General features: G+C 40.6%; 1 protein-coding gene across 5 annotated transcripts in view; it reads right to left on the minus strand.

Annotated features, from left to right (window-relative positions):
- The window catches only part of ARNT2 (aryl hydrocarbon receptor nuclear translocator 2), a 95,615-nt gene that overhangs the window by 15,425 nt on the left and 61,751 nt on the right, over positions 1-18,439 (minus strand). For all 5 annotated transcript variants that reach the window (XM_065733979.1, XM_065733978.1, XM_065733976.1 and 2 more), the window contains 4 exons: positions 13,373-13,449; positions 11,580-11,714; positions 10,616-10,690; positions 5,508-5,659 (listed from right to left, as the gene is read on the minus strand). In XM_065733979.1, coding sequence (XP_065590051.1) covers positions 5,508-5,659; positions 10,616-10,690; positions 11,580-11,714; positions 13,373-13,449 — 439 coding nt within the window. The remainder of the gene's footprint in view (positions 1-5,507; positions 5,660-10,615; positions 10,691-11,579; positions 11,715-13,372; positions 13,450-18,439) is intronic.

Here is an 18,439-nt window from a genome sequence, read left to right on the forward strand (position 1 = left end):
TGAGCTCCAGCACAGCAGGCACACTGCTGCCATTCAAACCCCATTCTCAGCAGCTCATTCAAATGCACTCTCTAATTGTCAGGTAACACAGGACACAACACTCAGCCTCCAGCACTCTGCTGACTTTGAATATGTTGGAACTGTCCCTCACAAAATGCTTCTTGGATTTTCCTGAGGAAGAGCATCTGAATCCCTGCAGAGCACTTTGGTTTAAGGTTTTAGTGGCACAGAATTGGAACTGGAAAATTTTGTCATCAAATGTTTTGTCTTCTGTGGATTACACTCTTAATTTATTTCTACAGAGACATTACCTGGATGCTTTGCATGTTCCATTAACAGCTGCTTTCTGTCACTTGGTCACAATCAGCAAGATGACTTCACTCTATCTATGATGCTCTTTGCCTAGATACCAAACGAAGTATAAACCTTTCAAAATGAGGCTAAAGCTCAGAGATGAGGATAAAACCAGGGCTGGATTAACAAGCTTGATGCCTCCAAATGATACTTAGCAGATGTTGTAATTCCATGTGCTTCTAACTTCTTTTTGAAGAAAAAGTCACCTAGCAGACAAGCAGCTACAGCACATGACATGCTCCAAAGCAGCAAGACTGTGAATTTCAAAGCTCTGGATAACGAGGATATAATTTTGGTCACAGGCTTGAATTTTAGACTTTTTAAACTAGGTCATCATTCAAAGATCAAATGACTGAGGCAAATGCAGAGACCAAGTCAAACAACATGATAGGGATGGAGGGCCCACCCCAACAAGCTTCTGACATGGATGATTTTGCCATCCCTCGATGCCCCTCAGCCTTGTTGCTTTTCCAGGTAACACCTCACACAGGCAGTAGCTACTGTGAGGCTCAGTGGCAAATTGGACAAAAATCTGTGACCTTGAACACACAAGACCAGAGCAGATGGCCAACACATTCTGCCAGCATTACTATGTAGAGTACGTGGCACACAGAATCACTTTTGTACCATGAGTAACAAGCAGAAATGTCACTCCTTCAGGTCATCGAAGAAGCATGGATTTTCCACATTGTTTTAGCCAACAGAGAATTCCTACAAAATTACCTTTGGAACATAAAGATTCTTTGTTCTGCAAGCATAAAATGCATACTCTTCCAGCAGAACTATGGGAGGTAATTTAATCATGGCAAATCTATGGGAAGTTCTTCTAAATTCCACCCTGCGGACAATAAACACCCATTAAATCCCGTTGTGAACGTGAAAGCTAATTACACTGCTTCATTTGTTTTTACTACCAATGCCTCGGTGCGTGTGTCAATAAACAGCACATTACGTCTCTTCTGTTCCGTAGCAAGCATGTTTTCTTGATTCAGCTATATACATACAAATGAGCCAAACCAAACAGCGTGCTTACCAGTTATTTGTTTTGTAGGCAGTCCTCTAATTCAGTGCTCCTTCACCCCTCTCTGTCATCTCTGATACTTGTTAAACATCATACCATACTCACGCGATACATTACAGAGATCACACTGTGTTAGCAGCACTCCACTCTGAACAACCTACTGAAGTCCACTTCCTATAAAGAAACAAATACTTTAGGGCTTCTTCTCCCTGAGTTCTACGTAAGCTATGCTGCATCTAATTCACACTGGATTGCAAAGCCAGGTTGGCATCTTTGCTGCTGCTGTGTGAAGAGTCCAAATGACTCCTGAAGCCTGAAAGGAGCCATGCAGCAGTTCCTGGAGCTTCTAACCAGGGAGAGCTGAAGGCTGCTGTTGTGGGCATATCAGGTGCTGCCAGCCAACCAGCCCTTCTGACTGAACAGCAGCACACACACTCACACCCTTCAGCCACTGGGTACTAGTTTGTTTCTGTAAGGTGCTACCAAACAGCAGCTTGCTATCAGCTTCAACAAAACTGAAACTGCCATCTGACAATTCTATGATTCTGTGATTCCATAACCTTTGGACTTTGAAAACAAAACCCAAATTATCCTTGGTTTCGATTTCTGTTTCACACCTTAAAGGAGTAAGTGGAACAGAAACTTCTGTGCTCTATGTGGTACCCAACACAGCAAGTAAGGCATTGACCAAGGTCAGTAATTCCAGCACATACTGCAGAATTCCAGGCTCACCCCTTGGTCCAGTATGAAACAGAGATAGTGTGTGTGTGTGGCTTAAGCAACCAAGTTCCCTGTGAAGCTGAAGTTTTTGATGGTTAATTCAAACTTACTTCCATTTGGAGGAAGAGGTTGTATTTCCCAGACCTGGTTCAGACAAGAAGGCAGTAATAGTGTCTTGCAGCAAAGCTTTTCAGAATGTCTTGAAACTCTGCCCACTTTCACACAGCCACTGCTGTGAAAAGGCCCATCTAATACAATGGATCAGATAGCCTACAGATGGCACGGGGATCAGGGGAAGCCTCACACACCCCTGCCAAAGACAGGAATGTTATCAGAAGAATTGATCTCATCACCATTTTGGCCCAAGAGAATCAGAACCAGGGAGCAGCTCTCCCCCAGGCACGGCTGATTCCAGCAGTGACCTGGGCCAGCTGGCTCTGACAACCTGGAGACTCAGGGCATCCGGGGGATGCATAAATGCATGCAAAGGAACACAGGACGTCAGGGCTGACAAAAATCAAAACATCAGTATTTCCACAAAGGTCAGAAAAATATCTGTTTGCTATGTATTTTGAAGACTTTTTAGAAATCTTTTGTCACCACGTCAGATTATTTCATTGAAACGCAGCTCTATGCACTTCATGTTTGATACACATTAATCCCAATTATTACTTCTTTCTGGAAATCAAACAGCCCCAAATTCACAGGAAGATGTGGTTGAATGGGTGACTTTTTTCAGCCGAACACAGCACAAATGCTAAACATTACATGCTTCGTTTCTCCAGGAAGTTTCTCTTGGATGACTGTACCCAAGTGAAACTGAGAGACGTTTTCTTTTTTCTGCAAGGAACTCAATGAACATTTGAACCTCACCTCTCAATATTCTCTGAACCACATTTGGAAAGCTGACTGTTTGAAGCACTAACAGAAAATCCTTAGAGAAGAAGAAAGGAAAAAAGAGAAAAGCAAAACCAAACCAAACAAACAATAATCAGTGAATCTCTCCACAACTGGAACCACCACTGCCCTCTGCAGTCTTCTGGGAAAATGCTGTTCCCTGACCAGCAGAAAATGAGAGCTGTGCCACGGACAGAAAGATGTATGCACTGCGGCTCTAAATTATTTTCAGTTAAAAATGAATTACTTAAACTCACATTTTCTGTGTGCACTGCACTTCTAAAATTGCTTGTTGAATCTTTTACTCCCTCAAACTCGTATTTCACGGAGCAGGATACATTATCACAGAGAGAGATGAAGTGTCTCTGTGCACAGCTGCTGCAGCTGTGCAGCAGAGCTTGGTCCTCACATGAAGCACTTTGCTGGGCCTGGAACACTGGCTGCAGCCACCAATACATCCTGATGGCTACACACAACCAAACCACCAGCCCGAGCAGCAGCTGAATGAGGAGGCAAAAAGCAGCAGTTACCATGCCAAATAATGCCCCAAGGCAGCTAGGAAATCAAAAGTCAAAATTTGACCCCAAAAGTACAAAAGCAATAAACCCCCAAATGGGCAGGGACAGCACTACGTTACAGCAAGTTCTCCTTGGACATCTGTCTGAGCAGTGTGAGAGCACAGGGAGAAAAACAGAGAACAGTTTGAACAATGCATTCTTTCTACCATTCAAAAGCAGACATATAATGGGCTGCATCTTGCCATAGGACCAGAACGTTTTCAGCACGATAGGAAAGAAGGAACATCCGCTGCCAAAGTAGCAGCAGGCAACTTCCATATTAGGGCAGCATTGCTGGGCTGTTATTCAGATGCAGCAAAAGAAATATAACAGGAGCCAGAAGCTGGCACAATCCTATTCATCTCAGTGAGTGCTGTGATGTCAAGCTGAACAGTATAGAGGAGTCTTGGAAAAAAGCACTCCCAGAGTAAACTCAATGCAGTCTGCAGTTCTACGTTCCACACTGTGGACTCCTGGGAACAAAGTACACTTAAGCCACCCTAGGACAGACTGCAGCAGTTACCTTCTAATTAGTAGGCCTTGTTTTTTTGCAAATACAAGAAATATGGGGCAACACAAACGTGGAAATATCAGTGCAGACAGGGAGATGATTAACTCTGGTTTCAGGACGCCCATTTTCAGTGAACTGTTTGGTTGTTTAAATCCAGCTTTTAAAGTACAAAAGATCTAAGCAAATTGATTCTAATGACAGGTTTCAAGATGCTGAAAGGACAGCTCTTCCAGCCTAGATATGTGTCATGTCCAGATACCTTTCTTCAGGAGCAAGTCAGGGAGCACGCAGAGACACTTACGAGATTTCTAAGATCAAATGCCAATCCCCCAGGGCTTTGGTTTTCCAAGGAGAGCACTCAGCACGCATCTCCACTAGTAGGCAGCTCATTCAGCATTTCTATTATACAGTCTAACAGGTTGACATTTTAAACCTAATGATTTCCTCTAAGTTAAACACTTGGCAGAAAAGAAAAACAAGCCCCCAAAAAACTCAGGTCAGAACAGAAGTAGATTTTGTTTTAGAAACAGATAAGTTTACATTGGAAAGAGGAAATATTCATAAGAAAGAATTAGAAAGGAAAAAAAACCCAACAACTACAAAAGCAATAGCTTTATCAAGACCAGATTAGCTTCTGCAGTTGCTGGCTCAGAACTCAGGAGGCTCCAAAATCATTTCTGCTCAGTTAAACAGTGACAAACCCCCACTATACTAGCAGGACTTTTCCTTAGAAGCAGTTCTATCAGCCACAGAATGAGACACCCACTAATTCAACCTCCTAACAAGTCCAAAGACAGACTTTTGAAAGTATTTATTCAAATACATGATGATTTCATTCCCCTTTTCATATAAGAGGCTGGATCTATCCCCAGTACTTGAAGATATCCCACCAGATGTTAACAGTAGAGCAGAAGCTCTTCCCACCCCAGCCCAGCAGGAAATCATGTTGCCAGCTTTTATAGGCTGCAAGAGCAAGCAGAAGTCAAGGAGAAGATACCCAGGATGATGTAATGGTATAATCACAATGAACAAGAGGCAGGAGTCTTGTTTTCTTGTGTGATAGTTATTAATGCACACACGTAATTTTCTCTTTGGCTTGGGAATCAGGCTAACTTTTCTCCAACATCATGACAGCTGGTCTGCTGCTGGAAGCTCTGTGCTAGTTTAAAGCAGCTTGGACTGAGATCAAGGGGCCTGTCTAATGACATCACAGATAAGTGAGGTTTCTCCTGGTGCAGCCAGGCCCTGGAAGCATTGCAGGACAAGGAGAGAAGCAGTTATGCTGTATGAGGTTATGATATAGAAAAGCTCTGCTACAGATTGCTACAGAGAAACAAAATGTGGCTAGTAACATAAAAACCCAAACATGCATTTACACTATTAACAGCAAAAAGTAACCATTCAGATCTTTCCTAAGTATATGCAGCAGCACCTGAAGGGCACATACTTTACATTAGTGTTGGTGCAGATGATGTATTCAATCTCATCAGAGTAAGGATTCTGAAAGGTGAAGCTGCTGGTTCTGATCAGCATCCATTCCCGGTTCTTGGTACGAAAACGGTACATCACAGACAGGACTTGACCTTTCAGTTTCACAACCTGCAAAACCATTTGGAGAGGTTAATGAAAGGAGATTGCTATCTGCTGTGCAGATGAATAGTAAGCAGCAGAAACCAGAGTGTTCTGAACTTGAATTACAGAAAGCTATGGATGCAGCAGGAAAATGCTTCATTCTAAGAGACAGTAACCAAAATCTGAAAGATGTTTCCTTCAGAATTAAACTCCCCCACATTTTGTTATGTAAGACACTCTAGCCTGCTTATAAGGAGCACACAGATTCAGGAACCAACAGGTTGTGCTGTTATTCCAACACGGAAGCTTTAAGGTTTTCATATGGAATATTTATCAAAGAGAGATTCACAGAGACCAAACTGAGGCACCTTTTAAATACGCATCTGTGCATCATAAGCTAAACATTGCACCTGGAACAGAGGCCACCAAGAACACATTTTATGAGGTTGCCTGCCTGCTCTTCTGCTGGAGTATCTAGCTATACAATTCACAAGTGTGACAAACTAAATCACACTACATTTAGGACAATACTTAAGAAATGTTTTCTTTCTTTTTTTTTTTAATAGACACTGTGACTATTTTTGTTTTTTGTTTTTTTCTTCCCCAAATAAATTACAAATCTATCTTCAGATGACTGGTATCTGATCATGAAATACTCTGAACATCACATAGTGAGTGCCTCTACCTATCAAAGTCTGTCCACAGGGATTCTGATTTATATTTCCCTGTGGGATTCAACTCTACATTTTCTCCTCACCACGGAGTGCAAAGCCAGCACAGGTGCTCACTCACTACAATTTCAGGATCCACTTATTAACATGAGTGGAAAACAACGGTGGGTTCTGGGTGTTAACTCAGTGGTAGCTGAGAAGCAAACATTTCTGTTCAGCCTTTTTTTCCCTCAGGACATTAACCTTTGTCAGAGGAGTGTACAATTGCATGAGGGCCTTCAGCTATCAACACAATTTGGAGTCACCTTTCTTAAATGCTACTTAAAGACAGAACCACACCAGAACAAAAGACCTCAAAGCATTGCTCAGGCAGTCAAGCTTTCCTGATGCCAGGACAGCCATCCAGTGGCAACCCACATTCCAGACTGCAAGGCTCTCCTGTTTTCACAGTAAGAGAGAGCAGTAGTACATTGGTGATCAGATGCCACATCCTGATGTGATTCTTATTCTCAAACACTGTTGCACTAAGTTGAAGGATTATTCAGAAATGGATTCCCATTCAAAACAACTGTTCATAACTCCATGGTGGAGGAAGTTTTAACATATGCCCTGTGCTTGAAGCACAAGAACAGATGCATCGTGCAGACTCCAAAACACAAAGCTAGCAGGAGCCATCAGCTATTTTTAAGGCTATCCAAAAAAAGCCTATCAAGTTCCTTTTCAGAAATCTCTGTCCAGTGACTTGGCCTGGCACACACCTAGCCAAGGCTCTGCTAAGCTTCTGTTCCCTTATCTCTTCTGTTCACTGCCTCTTCCTAATGATAGAAAATGCCTTAAAAAAATCATCCTTATCTTGAACACTTGTTTCCTTATAATAAGCATTCCTGTCCAAATGCTGACAAGTCCCCCTTCCACCTTTTTTTTTTTCCCAACAAATGAACTGGTAGCAGTATTTAAAAACAGTATTTAAATTGCCTAAGATAAGGCAAACAAAGATAGGAGAAAGGATGAAGAACTTGACTACATTTTGTCAAGAAGCGATAAACCAGAGTGAAGAAAAATAGTCAGAGAAGGGTAATTATTCTGAATTAAAGGGACAGAAGAAAAAGAATAGGAAAAGAATTGAATGGAGGAAGGTAACTAATTAGAGAAAAACTAATGGGAAAGAAAAAATTATAGTGGAGATACTCGTGACCTCTTTGATGTGTAGGTGAACTTTTCAGTGTAGAACAGATCCAGCAAGATCCTGCAGGGATGGTGAGGACTGGGGAGTGAGAACATGCAAAGGATGCACAGAAGCCAGCAATTATATTGGACAGAAACAGATGCATAAAGATATAACCACAGATGAGAAAAAGACAAAAGTGGTTTGTCTCTAATTCAGCAAAATACTCAGCAGTGTGCTACACTTCAAATGTAGTGGGAATTAAGCAAGTGTTAAATTAAACTGCTCTTAAGGGCACAATTGAATATAAATGAATTCACCACATATTTATGGTTAAGTACATGTTCCAGTGCTTTGCTGAAATGAGCCCTGAAGATTACTTCTACAGTACCTAAACAGACCATTCCAAAAGAAATAATTTAAAGCTGATAAATAAACAAGAATATCCACTAGAAATAGCTCAATAATTATATAAAGCTAGTCAGATCTCACACATCACAAGTAAAGACTGCTCTTGAGGAAATCTAAAATCTGAATTTGTAAAGAAACAGGCCACATAATAAATCAAGAGAAAAGCATCCATGAGTATACACCAAAAAAAAAACAACCCCTAACTGCTAACAAGAAACAATTTCCTCTTGCTTTCATAAGAAGAAATGATGAGCCAGCATTTGAATGGAGAGAGCAATAAAGCACTGCCCATTTTAATAGCATTAATGAAAATGCATAGTTAATTCTTCGTTTGGACAGCATACTTGTTTATAAGAAGTCTGAAGCCAGGTATCTGGCAATGATCATCTCCAGCTCTGCCTTTGGTAGCTGAAGTTTCACTAAAGTCAAAGGTTGGGAATCAAGTGTAAAATCTCACCATCGGTCTCCCAGTACGATGGATAAAACCAAAGGCACTGATGTCAGTGAAGATAATGCAACAACAGCTTGTTTCTTGTAAAAGAAACGTGCCAGCTGCAGACACTGAGGCCTGGATCACCCTTTCTCTGTGATGAGCATCCAGCTGAAGCATGGTCGAAACAAATCCTGGCGCTATAACTGCATTGCATGAGTTATCTAATAATCCTGGCTTTAAGTCAGAAGAAAGCTTATACAGCTTAAAATAATTCAGCTGGCACTTACCTAGGATATCTCTGTTTATTTTTTATTACTAATCCACCAAGCTTCCTTTGCTGGGTCTCAGGAAAGAAAAAGGCAGGCCTAATGCAACTAAATGCCACATCTTGATGAGGATTCTCTATCCTTATCCACTCTATTTCCCACAAGTAGTTATCTCAGGAGAAACCCAGTTTTTACCCTGTGTCTCCATCAACAAGCAATTAGGTTAGGAAATGTGCTCCAATTCTGTTTTTGGCATTTCAAGTCGATTAACTGGCTACAGGTCCAAATGGAAAGAATACAGGGGAAAAAAAGTGGCAAAAAGTATTAGTATTGCCCAGAAAAATTCTCATGATGACTCATAAGGCATCAAAAACTAATAATGAAAAAAGAAAGCTTCTGTAGTTGAGTTCAGTGTGCGACATTCTTTAACCAATAATTTTCTACTACCACACCCAAGATAAAAAAAACAAAACTTGTGTAAAAGTGTCCAATCTGAACAGTATCATACTGGATATCAAATAGCTGTATTCTGGATCCTTTGATAGTAAACTCTATTTGTTGATCTTGGCCTTGAGAATATCTCATTCTGGCCTGATTTACCCACCCTGATGAATGAACTTATCTTCCCAAGGAAGTAAAAGCTTTGAGATGGATGCTGGCAACTGACCCAAACCTGCAAACCCATTCCTCCCTCCTCCCCTGCTCTGCTATGCACCAACCTGGTTCTGGCACTGTCAGCAAATGAAAAATATCAAGTTTTAGAGGGTTTGGGGGAGGAAAAAACAAAGAAATGTTTACTGGAAATCAGCTACCTTCTTAATGAAAAGACTTCTAAGGCTAAACTAACAATAATAAAATAAACTGCAATGATCTATTATCCTGAAGTATGAATAAAGCAAACATTAATTCTGTAATAATGTATAAAGCATTGAGATCACTGGTGGGAAAATCATGAACTGTCTTCCAACAGTGCATGCAAACAAAATAGCACAAAAAAGATTCCAAGCTAATGTTTAACCTTTACTTTTTTTACATTCTTCAGAAATAAAAACCACCTGGTGCATAACTGAACTGTTTACATCAGTCTTTTATTTCGTGACTGAAATAACAGCCACAATCACACTGCTACCGTACCGAACAAAAATATACAGCAAGAGGAACCACCTGCAAAAGAAACAGCACAGTATTTTCATAGATTGGACACAGGTTGAGAGAAGAGGAACTTTCACTTCTAAGTTGTGTTTTTTTTTCCTGCTGCCTTTCTGCACGACCTTGAAAAATCACATAAATTCCTGATCCAGCAAGTCACTTATGCACATGGCTAATGCTGAGCAGTGAGAGCAAAGTCCCCAGGAACTGACTTCAGGATACAGCAGCAGCCCCTGTGGCCTGGTGCACTCCCAGCAAGAGCACAGTGAGGACTGAACCTTTAACCAGAACATTATTCAGCCTTCCTGAGCCCCAGGCTGAACTCAGACAATCACAGACGGATGTTTGACAAGTTATTATCTAGCAGCATTCTGTCACTGTCTCTTGGATGAATTAGTGGAATCAATCATCTGGGCTTTACTGAATCACAGCGTGTGTTTGCACTGCTTTTCTTGCACCACTGGTGCCATCAGGCACAAGCCCAGGGAGCTGAGCCATCTGAAAGCTCATCCTATGCAAAATCAAGCACTCCTTTCACTAACTCACCAGGCAAGTCCATTTCTGATGGCATCAGAACAGTAGGAAGGGCAGGGAGGTCAGGGATGGCAGAAACAAGGAGTGGGACCTGACTCCTGGGGGCAGCAAGCCATCATGTGGGTTTAGCTGCACCATCGCACCCGCAGGAAGGTAGGGCAGGTGATTTATTTCTGACAACAGAGACAACAGATGCTGCAGCTTAAACTACTGTTTATGCAGCTTAACTGTTTACTAACAGTTCAGCAGATTGTTTTATATTTTGGTGCTCCTTTTCCTGGATAACAGAAAAAAATACCTCTGTAAAATGAAAGCTATTTCTCTGAATAAGGCAGAAGGAACAAAATGCAGTACCTGTTGGAAACTTTCCCTCAAATGGCTTTGATCTTCAGGATGGCAGAATTCTAAAATGTCTTTCCCCAGAAGATCCTAGAATAAAGATAAAACTGTGTAAAAAAATAATAAAATTGTGCACAAAGCCCAAACTGCAACAGAACTCCACTCACACATCTACAAGGAGCCCCCCAGACATTGGATCCATCATCCTCAACAGGATTACTCTGTTAACCAAAGATGAACATAGAAGCAACACCGTAGGCATCACATCTTATATTTGTACAGCTCCACAGACATACAAATTTACAGACAAGCATTAAACTTAATTATTAGGATTAACTAATCCTAATACCCACGAAATGGTGTCTTGAAGAGACTGATTTTCTATTAAAACTTATTTTTGGCACTATTTTTTTGTGAAAAATCAGCCACTATAAAACCACCTAATATCAAAATAAATGGGAAAACAGATAAGAAAGATACGATTTTGGTGTGTAAAACAGAACTGTTGAGAGTTATCTGAGGGAGGGCCACAGTAGTCAGAAAGTCATTTATTATTCTGCTCATTTCTATGAGCAGACTCCTACTGAGAGGAGCAGATGTCAGTCTAAAGGAAAATAACACCATAAGTGATCTCTCCTTACGATTCAAGAAACTGGCAGAAGAATTACAGGACTAAAACTCTCTCCAAGCACTGTTAACTTTCTGTCACAGAATGTACTCGCTGTGCAAGATTTAAAGCTTCTCGCTTTTAGGATTTTAATTGGATCTAAAAGGAATAAGAAAACCCTCTTAACAAAGAGGAAAACTAGATTTTACAGGAGCATGGTCAGCAAAGAAAAATGAACAGCATTTAGTTCATGGCATACGGACTGCTAGCTACAAATAAATGTTCCACGTTTTGGTGTTTTCAATTTTAATGTGCAAACAGAATTCTCCTCATTATCTGTAATGCATCTCAGCAATGACAGAGCTCACTGACCTGGGGCTGGTAGCCAATGACACTGATGCACCTGGGGTCGACAAAGGTGATGACTCCATCAGAGTTGTGCCTCGACAAGAACTCAGTTGGGACCGACATGCCGTTCATGTCCATGCACACTGGAGAGCTGGTTACCTAGCACCAATCAAGTCCACAGCATTTAGCCCACAGAACAGCCACCCCACGTTTGTGCAGCTGAAGAATAAAATCTGTTGGCAGCATACTAACTACTGAGGAAAGTTGTAAATCAAACAACAGCATGGATAAATGACACAGACCTGCCATTCATGCTAGTTTGCAGTGCAATTATCTCGTCCCACGGGACTTTCCTAGGCTTAACAGCACAGCAGGAAAACAAATACATCTCAAGTTCCCAATAAGGACAGAAGTAAGACTGTGTTCATCTCACTTCATGGGACCACACTGAAGTCAGGCTTCTTGGCTCCTGTCCTCGTCAATCAAGAATGAGAGCCTCCAAGAGGACAATTCGAGCCATCAATCAGACCATTGATTTTCTTAGAACTTTGAGAGCCAACAAGACTAACAAGGCACCAAAACAAAAAGAAAAAAACATTTTTTTGCTGTCTTGAAGTAGATCTGCTTGTCAGCTGTATGCAAGAGTTCTATTTACTGTTACAGAGCACGGATTTTAATTTCTGCACCTTGACTTCTTTGCGATTAAAGCCATCTCCAGAGCCTCCTCCCCTCCCTCACATATTCCCACTGGCTTCTCTAACATAACAGATGTTTTGACACTCCACATGTTACTAATGCGATTTTCTTGGAAATAGTCTTTTTTGGCAGCTCTAACATACAAATCCCCATAACTTACTCCTCTCCATTAGTGGAATATATTACCCCGATTATAAAAGTATGATTAACTTAGAAAACATCATGTAATGGTTTCATAGGCCTGCCATCGCAATGGACATACACTGCAGAAGTGCTAACACTTAAAGCAATGTGCAGGCTGGTCACCCCAGATAAGACAGGTTTGGCACCTGTGCTCTAAGGAAGGGTCAATCTACCTTCTAAGGAGGAGTGATGCCATCACAGCAGATGGCAATGAGTGCAGGCCAACAAGAAATCACATCAGAGGCTTGAACACATACACTCGTGGCAGAATCCCCATACTGCTAAGATAAAAGCTTGCTTTCCTGCTGTGGTGAAAGACATTCACTGCAACTGCTATAGATCCAGCTCAGAACTCTTATACCAACAGACAGAAGACGAAAAAATAATACATCAATCGCAACAGTCTGGACAAAAAGAAATAAAATTTCATTCTCATAGTTCTCTTGGCTGGCATCATGAATGCATAAAACGACACAAGTTGAGAAAAAAGCTATTATCTGTGAAGTGCCTCTTGACTGCTTTATCTTTATCACTTTAAAACCAACTCCTGCAATCATCTCTCTTCAAGTAATTGATTAGAACAGAAGAGAGAATGGATCAAAGAACAGCAGGGAGCACACCAACGTCTTTGGGAGCCACTTTAGCCATTGCAGCACCTGCGCTCCCATGCTCTTTACTATCTGGAATATCCCATCCCCACACACACTGCAGAACATCAGGTTGGGATGCACTCACAATTCCAGAAGCATCTTTCTTTCAGCTTTTGGGTGAGATGCACATATATCAAAATCAATTTTTTATTTTGTTCTGTCAGTGTGTTCTAAGCAAGCCACTGATTGCACACACACACATCAAGGCACACTACGTTTTGGAGATACCAAACCACAACACTGATGATGTTTTCTGAAGTAGTTCATATAAGGAAAGACTGGCATTACCTGAAGCCTTCCTATTGCCACGAGGCAGTATTTACTACCTTGTCCCACATCAGCATCTTCTTCTGGTATAGTCATTCCTAAAGCAAACAACAACAAATACTGTTATGATTACGAATTGAGGATAAGCAGAGAAGTTGCTGGCCTGGTTCCATACTATTCTAGGATATACATTATATGAAACAACATGATCATCTTCTCTAGGATTCAGGCATTATCAGTCGGTTTGGATCAGATGTTTCCTCAAAGCTGTGTATGATCCTGCACACTTCAAACGTATACATAGCAAGTGCTGAAGCAATTCTGGCTGCTGAAGACAAAAGTAGATACAAAACTCCACGATGCACTGAGAGAGACAACATTTCCATGAGCACTGCTCTGCAGCACACTACTGGAATCATGCTGTCACTTTAGTAAGGTCAGTCACTGCACACAATGCTTGGTTTTCTTTGTGAATAATCTATTACCATCAGCCTTAAAAACAAGGCACACGAGCTTCAAGCTAACATTTAACAGATGGCTTTACTTTTTTTCTGTAATAGACTAAATCTGGGTCATTACGTTGAAAAACTGAAAAAATGTGGATGCATTGCTAACAGTGCATGTTTCAGTTGTGTAACAGAAGTAAATACTATAAACACAGGAAAAATTTCAGAACATACATGTGTACTTGTTTTCCATCTCAGTGTTTCACAAATGGGAGCACTGAGATTAGCTCTGTTTACTGACAAGCTGGCTAAGCCTTAGTAAGGCTATTTCCCAACTCAAATTTTGAGATACCAGTTTCCTATGGAGGATTTGCAAAACATATTCCAATAGTGACACTGCTGACTTATTTTAAGTTATTTGTGAGCTCTTTCACAAGGCTTTTCAAGGAATTCAGTCACAACAGGCAGTGAATCATTTAAGATGCATTTTAGGCATCAATGGAATTAATTGCAAAGCAATTACCAATGATGAAGCAACCACAATTTTATCCTCAAGATGTATAGTTCTCCATGTAAATCCATCTCTGGACCAGGAAAAGGATGGAGCATAACAACTTTTTAAAATGATCTCTCTGAAAAATGTCTTTAAGTGCTGGTAAATGAACTGAAGTAGTCTCTGAGTTCAGTACTTTGTACCAAAGGAATTAAATCGTACCTGACAACCATTTTCTACAGGTATTTCTCAGTACCCACTGTGCTATATGATATAGGTCCCTCTATGGAAGCACAACTTCCACCTGAAGCCCTTCACCTGATTTGGACATAGAAGACCCTTAAAATTAGGACAATCTGCAGTTTCAAGCTCTTCAATCTATTAAATCATGAAGCAACGTTTCAACATCACTATTCTTTCTTTTTTTTTTTTTTTTTTTACACTTTAGGCAAAGTACAAGAAAAACTCTAAAGTCTCAAGCTCTGAGACAGTCATTTATGTATCTGAGAGCATAAACCACTGACATAAAACTGCAGTACGGAGATATATTACAGAATTATTTTGTTTTTCTTCCTTGCTGTGTTTACAGAGTTATTCCTTCAACAAAAGGCCTAGTAATTAGCTAGTGACAGCTCGACTCTGCAAAGGAATTAAACTTGGCAGCCTCTTAAGAAAAGAGAAGATTATCCTGGAAAAGCAGCATGGAACATCAACTAAAAACTGTGTCTACTTCAGACAAAGTTTTGGCAGACACGTGGCTATCTGCTCACACACATGTGGTGGGTAGGAAAGGCTGAGCTACTGAAACTAAAATCAGACTCCTCCACATGACCAATTCTCATTTTAAATAGATATAAAATGGACAACTGAGAATGCAGCGTGCTTGATCTTAAAAAACTGCCAACCAAGGGGTGAACCAAGAGCAAGGCAAATGAAATGATGCGGCAGTTTAGGCAGCAGCATGAGGACACCAACTTTGATGTGAAAGGACTGCAATGGAGTACAAAAACAACCGCACAAAGAAAGCAAACTGCAGAAGAGAAGAAGGCTGGGATGCTGACTGGAGACCTGCAGCAGGGCCTGCTGTGCTCTGGGAAGTGCCTTGGGACTGAACCCTGCACTGGGGCAAACCTGTAGGCCCAACTGCCAGCCACAAGGATTAACTTAAATGCCAGTGGCTGAAGCAAGCACTGACTCATGCCCTGGCTTCACAGATAGCACAGACAGACTCCAGGTCCTCCACCTTCAGAGTGTTTTTTCTTGATGGCTGCTTTCTGCTTGTGAGAAGTGGGCCTCTTCAACGCAGAAGCCTATGAGTGTTTTTAAGGAAACGTTTTTAGGCATTCTGGTTGAATAATCTTAACCTTGAAAATCTTCTCTTAAATGGTGTTTTCCATTTTGAGAGGACAATTTTGAAGTATTTTCCCGACTCAGTTTTTTCAATCATTTCCTTAGCTGCACAGTGTATTTATTGCAAAGGACAGCAAAGATGCTCAGCTGGATGACTTCCACTTTGCATAATCATTTTTCTGCTGCTTTCAACAACACTCTCCTTTTTAGGAACTCTGTACAGGCTCACTACTGCCCAAATGAACTGAAAGCAACATAAACAATCTCCAAAATTAAACCTAGCTAAGCAGCACCATTTCTGATGGAACTCAAGTGTTAGCACAGGAAGCTGTTGATCCAAATTTCACCTTTTGTTGTTTGGTTTTGTTTTTATTTTTTTTGCAAGATGGATTACACTTTGTCCATATAACACATTGGAGAACTTCTTTGGTTTATCCCACAAAACACACTATGAATAAAAAAAAAAAACAACCAATGTGCCTGGAATTTATGGATACACGACCCAGTGAGCTACTATCCCTTCCCTAAAAATGCTATGGCAAAGATAAGCCAAAACAATTGTTCACTTGTTAGTAGTGTAGGTGCCATTACTGATAGCACTCCATAGATGGAAATCACTATCTTTACTCTGTCACTGATATTTGTGAAGATTCAACTGTGCATGTGCTTCTGCACAAAGATGCTTTCTAGAAAACATTTACTTTTGCTTTAGTACCCCCTTTTCTCAGCATACTCTAATGAGGACAGTTACATACATGTGCTCTGCACTTAATACCAGTTTGTCCAGCTCTTAACACAATGTAATATTGCTCCTTAGGTTCACCAAGCAGCATCTGAATCTCCAAAAAATGTTTCAAAAGCACACAGGACAGAAACCACAACACTGACCCTTTGGAGGCATCAACAAAATAAACATACATCAGTTATTCACATTCTTTACGCGCAACTCTGACAGAGGCTTTATTTCTCAACACCAAATACATGCTTCTCTTGAATAATAAATATAGTGCTATGCTTGTTGAAGTTAATATCAACATTCTGCAAAGCTAAGCCTGCAACTGAGCTCACAAATAGAACACTGTGCCGTTAGAGGTTACATTTAATTTCCAAGTGTCCTGTATGCCAGCAAACAGTTTCCCACAGGTTAACTGCATGTGTTTGTGTGGACATAAGAAACTTCTTAGTTTTCTCACTGAGCTTCTAGTTGGCTCTAATGACAGAACAACTTCATTTTCTGCCTTCTTTCTCCATCCTTGTGCCCAACACTTCCTTGAAACACAGAACTGTTAGTGGATTTGTGGTTTCACTTTACTACAGTAAATTATTTCTGGGTATTTAGAAGGACATAATCAAGTGCTCCACGATCACTACCAATCCCCTATAAATGCCCATGTCCACCATTACAGCTGCAGTTATACATCCATTCATGAAACTGCACTGCATAAGATTATTTCCTATACACAACAGTGGAAAATGTGGATACTTATCATATATCAAAGAACATTCTTTTGAAAAATTCAAACAAAAGCTGAGGTTCCTCCTTTCTTTCAACACAACTTTAAAAGTGACAGCAGTGCAAAGAATATTCAAGCAAGTATTTTGTTTTGTATTGGAAGAGGGAGTACTTCTGCACAAATGTCCAGATTCTGCCAAAACTTTAAAATAACCTAACAGCTTTGGCATGCTGTGGTTAAGACGTTACCGTAAGTCTGACTTAAAAAAGAAACATTTTGGTCTTCCAAGATAAAAAACGAATGAGTAAAAAAAAATATTTCAACATTATTTGAATTCAACATTATTCTGGGACTTTTTATTTGAAGTTTTTGAAACAAGGATCTATCTAAGCCTTTTCTTCTCAATGTTTTCTTCCTGCACGTCCTGTTTTTGATTTACAGAAAAGTAGCAACAACTCAACAGACTGTTTCTTCTCTCTCTACCAAATATTTTCCATCAATTGCTACAGCATGAAAACAAACTATAAGGAAAATATCACATGGACCACATAAGATTAATTTCCTTTTAGGAATAAGATGCTCAGGAGGAAAAAATTTAAAAAAAGTGCTTGCTTAAGTTTAAAACTGAATGATCAGGAAAAGGTCAGCATTTTGCAGCTTTATGACTGGATAGGAGCTTGAAGCATTCCCTGGGCTAAGAATCACACAGCCTTCTTAGCATGGGAAACAGAAGGACAAAGGCTGGATTTGGGATGCAGCCAGTTTCAAACAAGAGGTCTTTTAACCTCCCTTCAAAATAATCCAACACTGCACTCATTACTTATTCTAATACACACTACACATAAGAAATTAACAACATATCAGTTGGAATCTGGAACATTTGACTAGTTTTTCTTTTTTTTAATGCGACTTCCACACAGAGCCTACTTGCTGCAGAGTCCATCTAAGGTCAAGATGTAACTTATGAGGAAATGCATAATATTTATGGTGGGTTTTGTATGTGAACTTCGCTTTACCCTTCTGTCATAAGCACAATGAAGGACAGTGATGAGACCATTAATGCACTCAGCCTACACAGACCCGTGCTCCAAGCAGTTCTGCCTTCTTTCTGTGACTCACTCACCCAGAGGCAAGGCTCTGAACAGCCAAACCTTTTCCAGGAGAACACAGAACAAGAGAGCACAGCCTGCAACACTCCTTGGTCTGTCTGGCTAGGAAATGCCTAAAGTAGGTGCTGCCCAGGGGTCCTGCACGCTCCCTGCTCTCTTCTGGGTGGAGGATGAGGCATGATTCTTTCCTCCCATCTCTCACACAGTGTAAAAGAGGTGAAGCAGCTTGCTAATAA

This window comes from Cyrtonyx montezumae, unplaced genomic scaffold (genome assembly GCF_038088225.1).
Source record: "Cyrtonyx montezumae isolate F1298 unplaced genomic scaffold, pur_monq_1.0 scaffold_17, whole genome shotgun sequence".
NCBI lineage: Eukaryota > Metazoa > Chordata > Aves > Galliformes > Odontophoridae > Cyrtonyx > Cyrtonyx montezumae.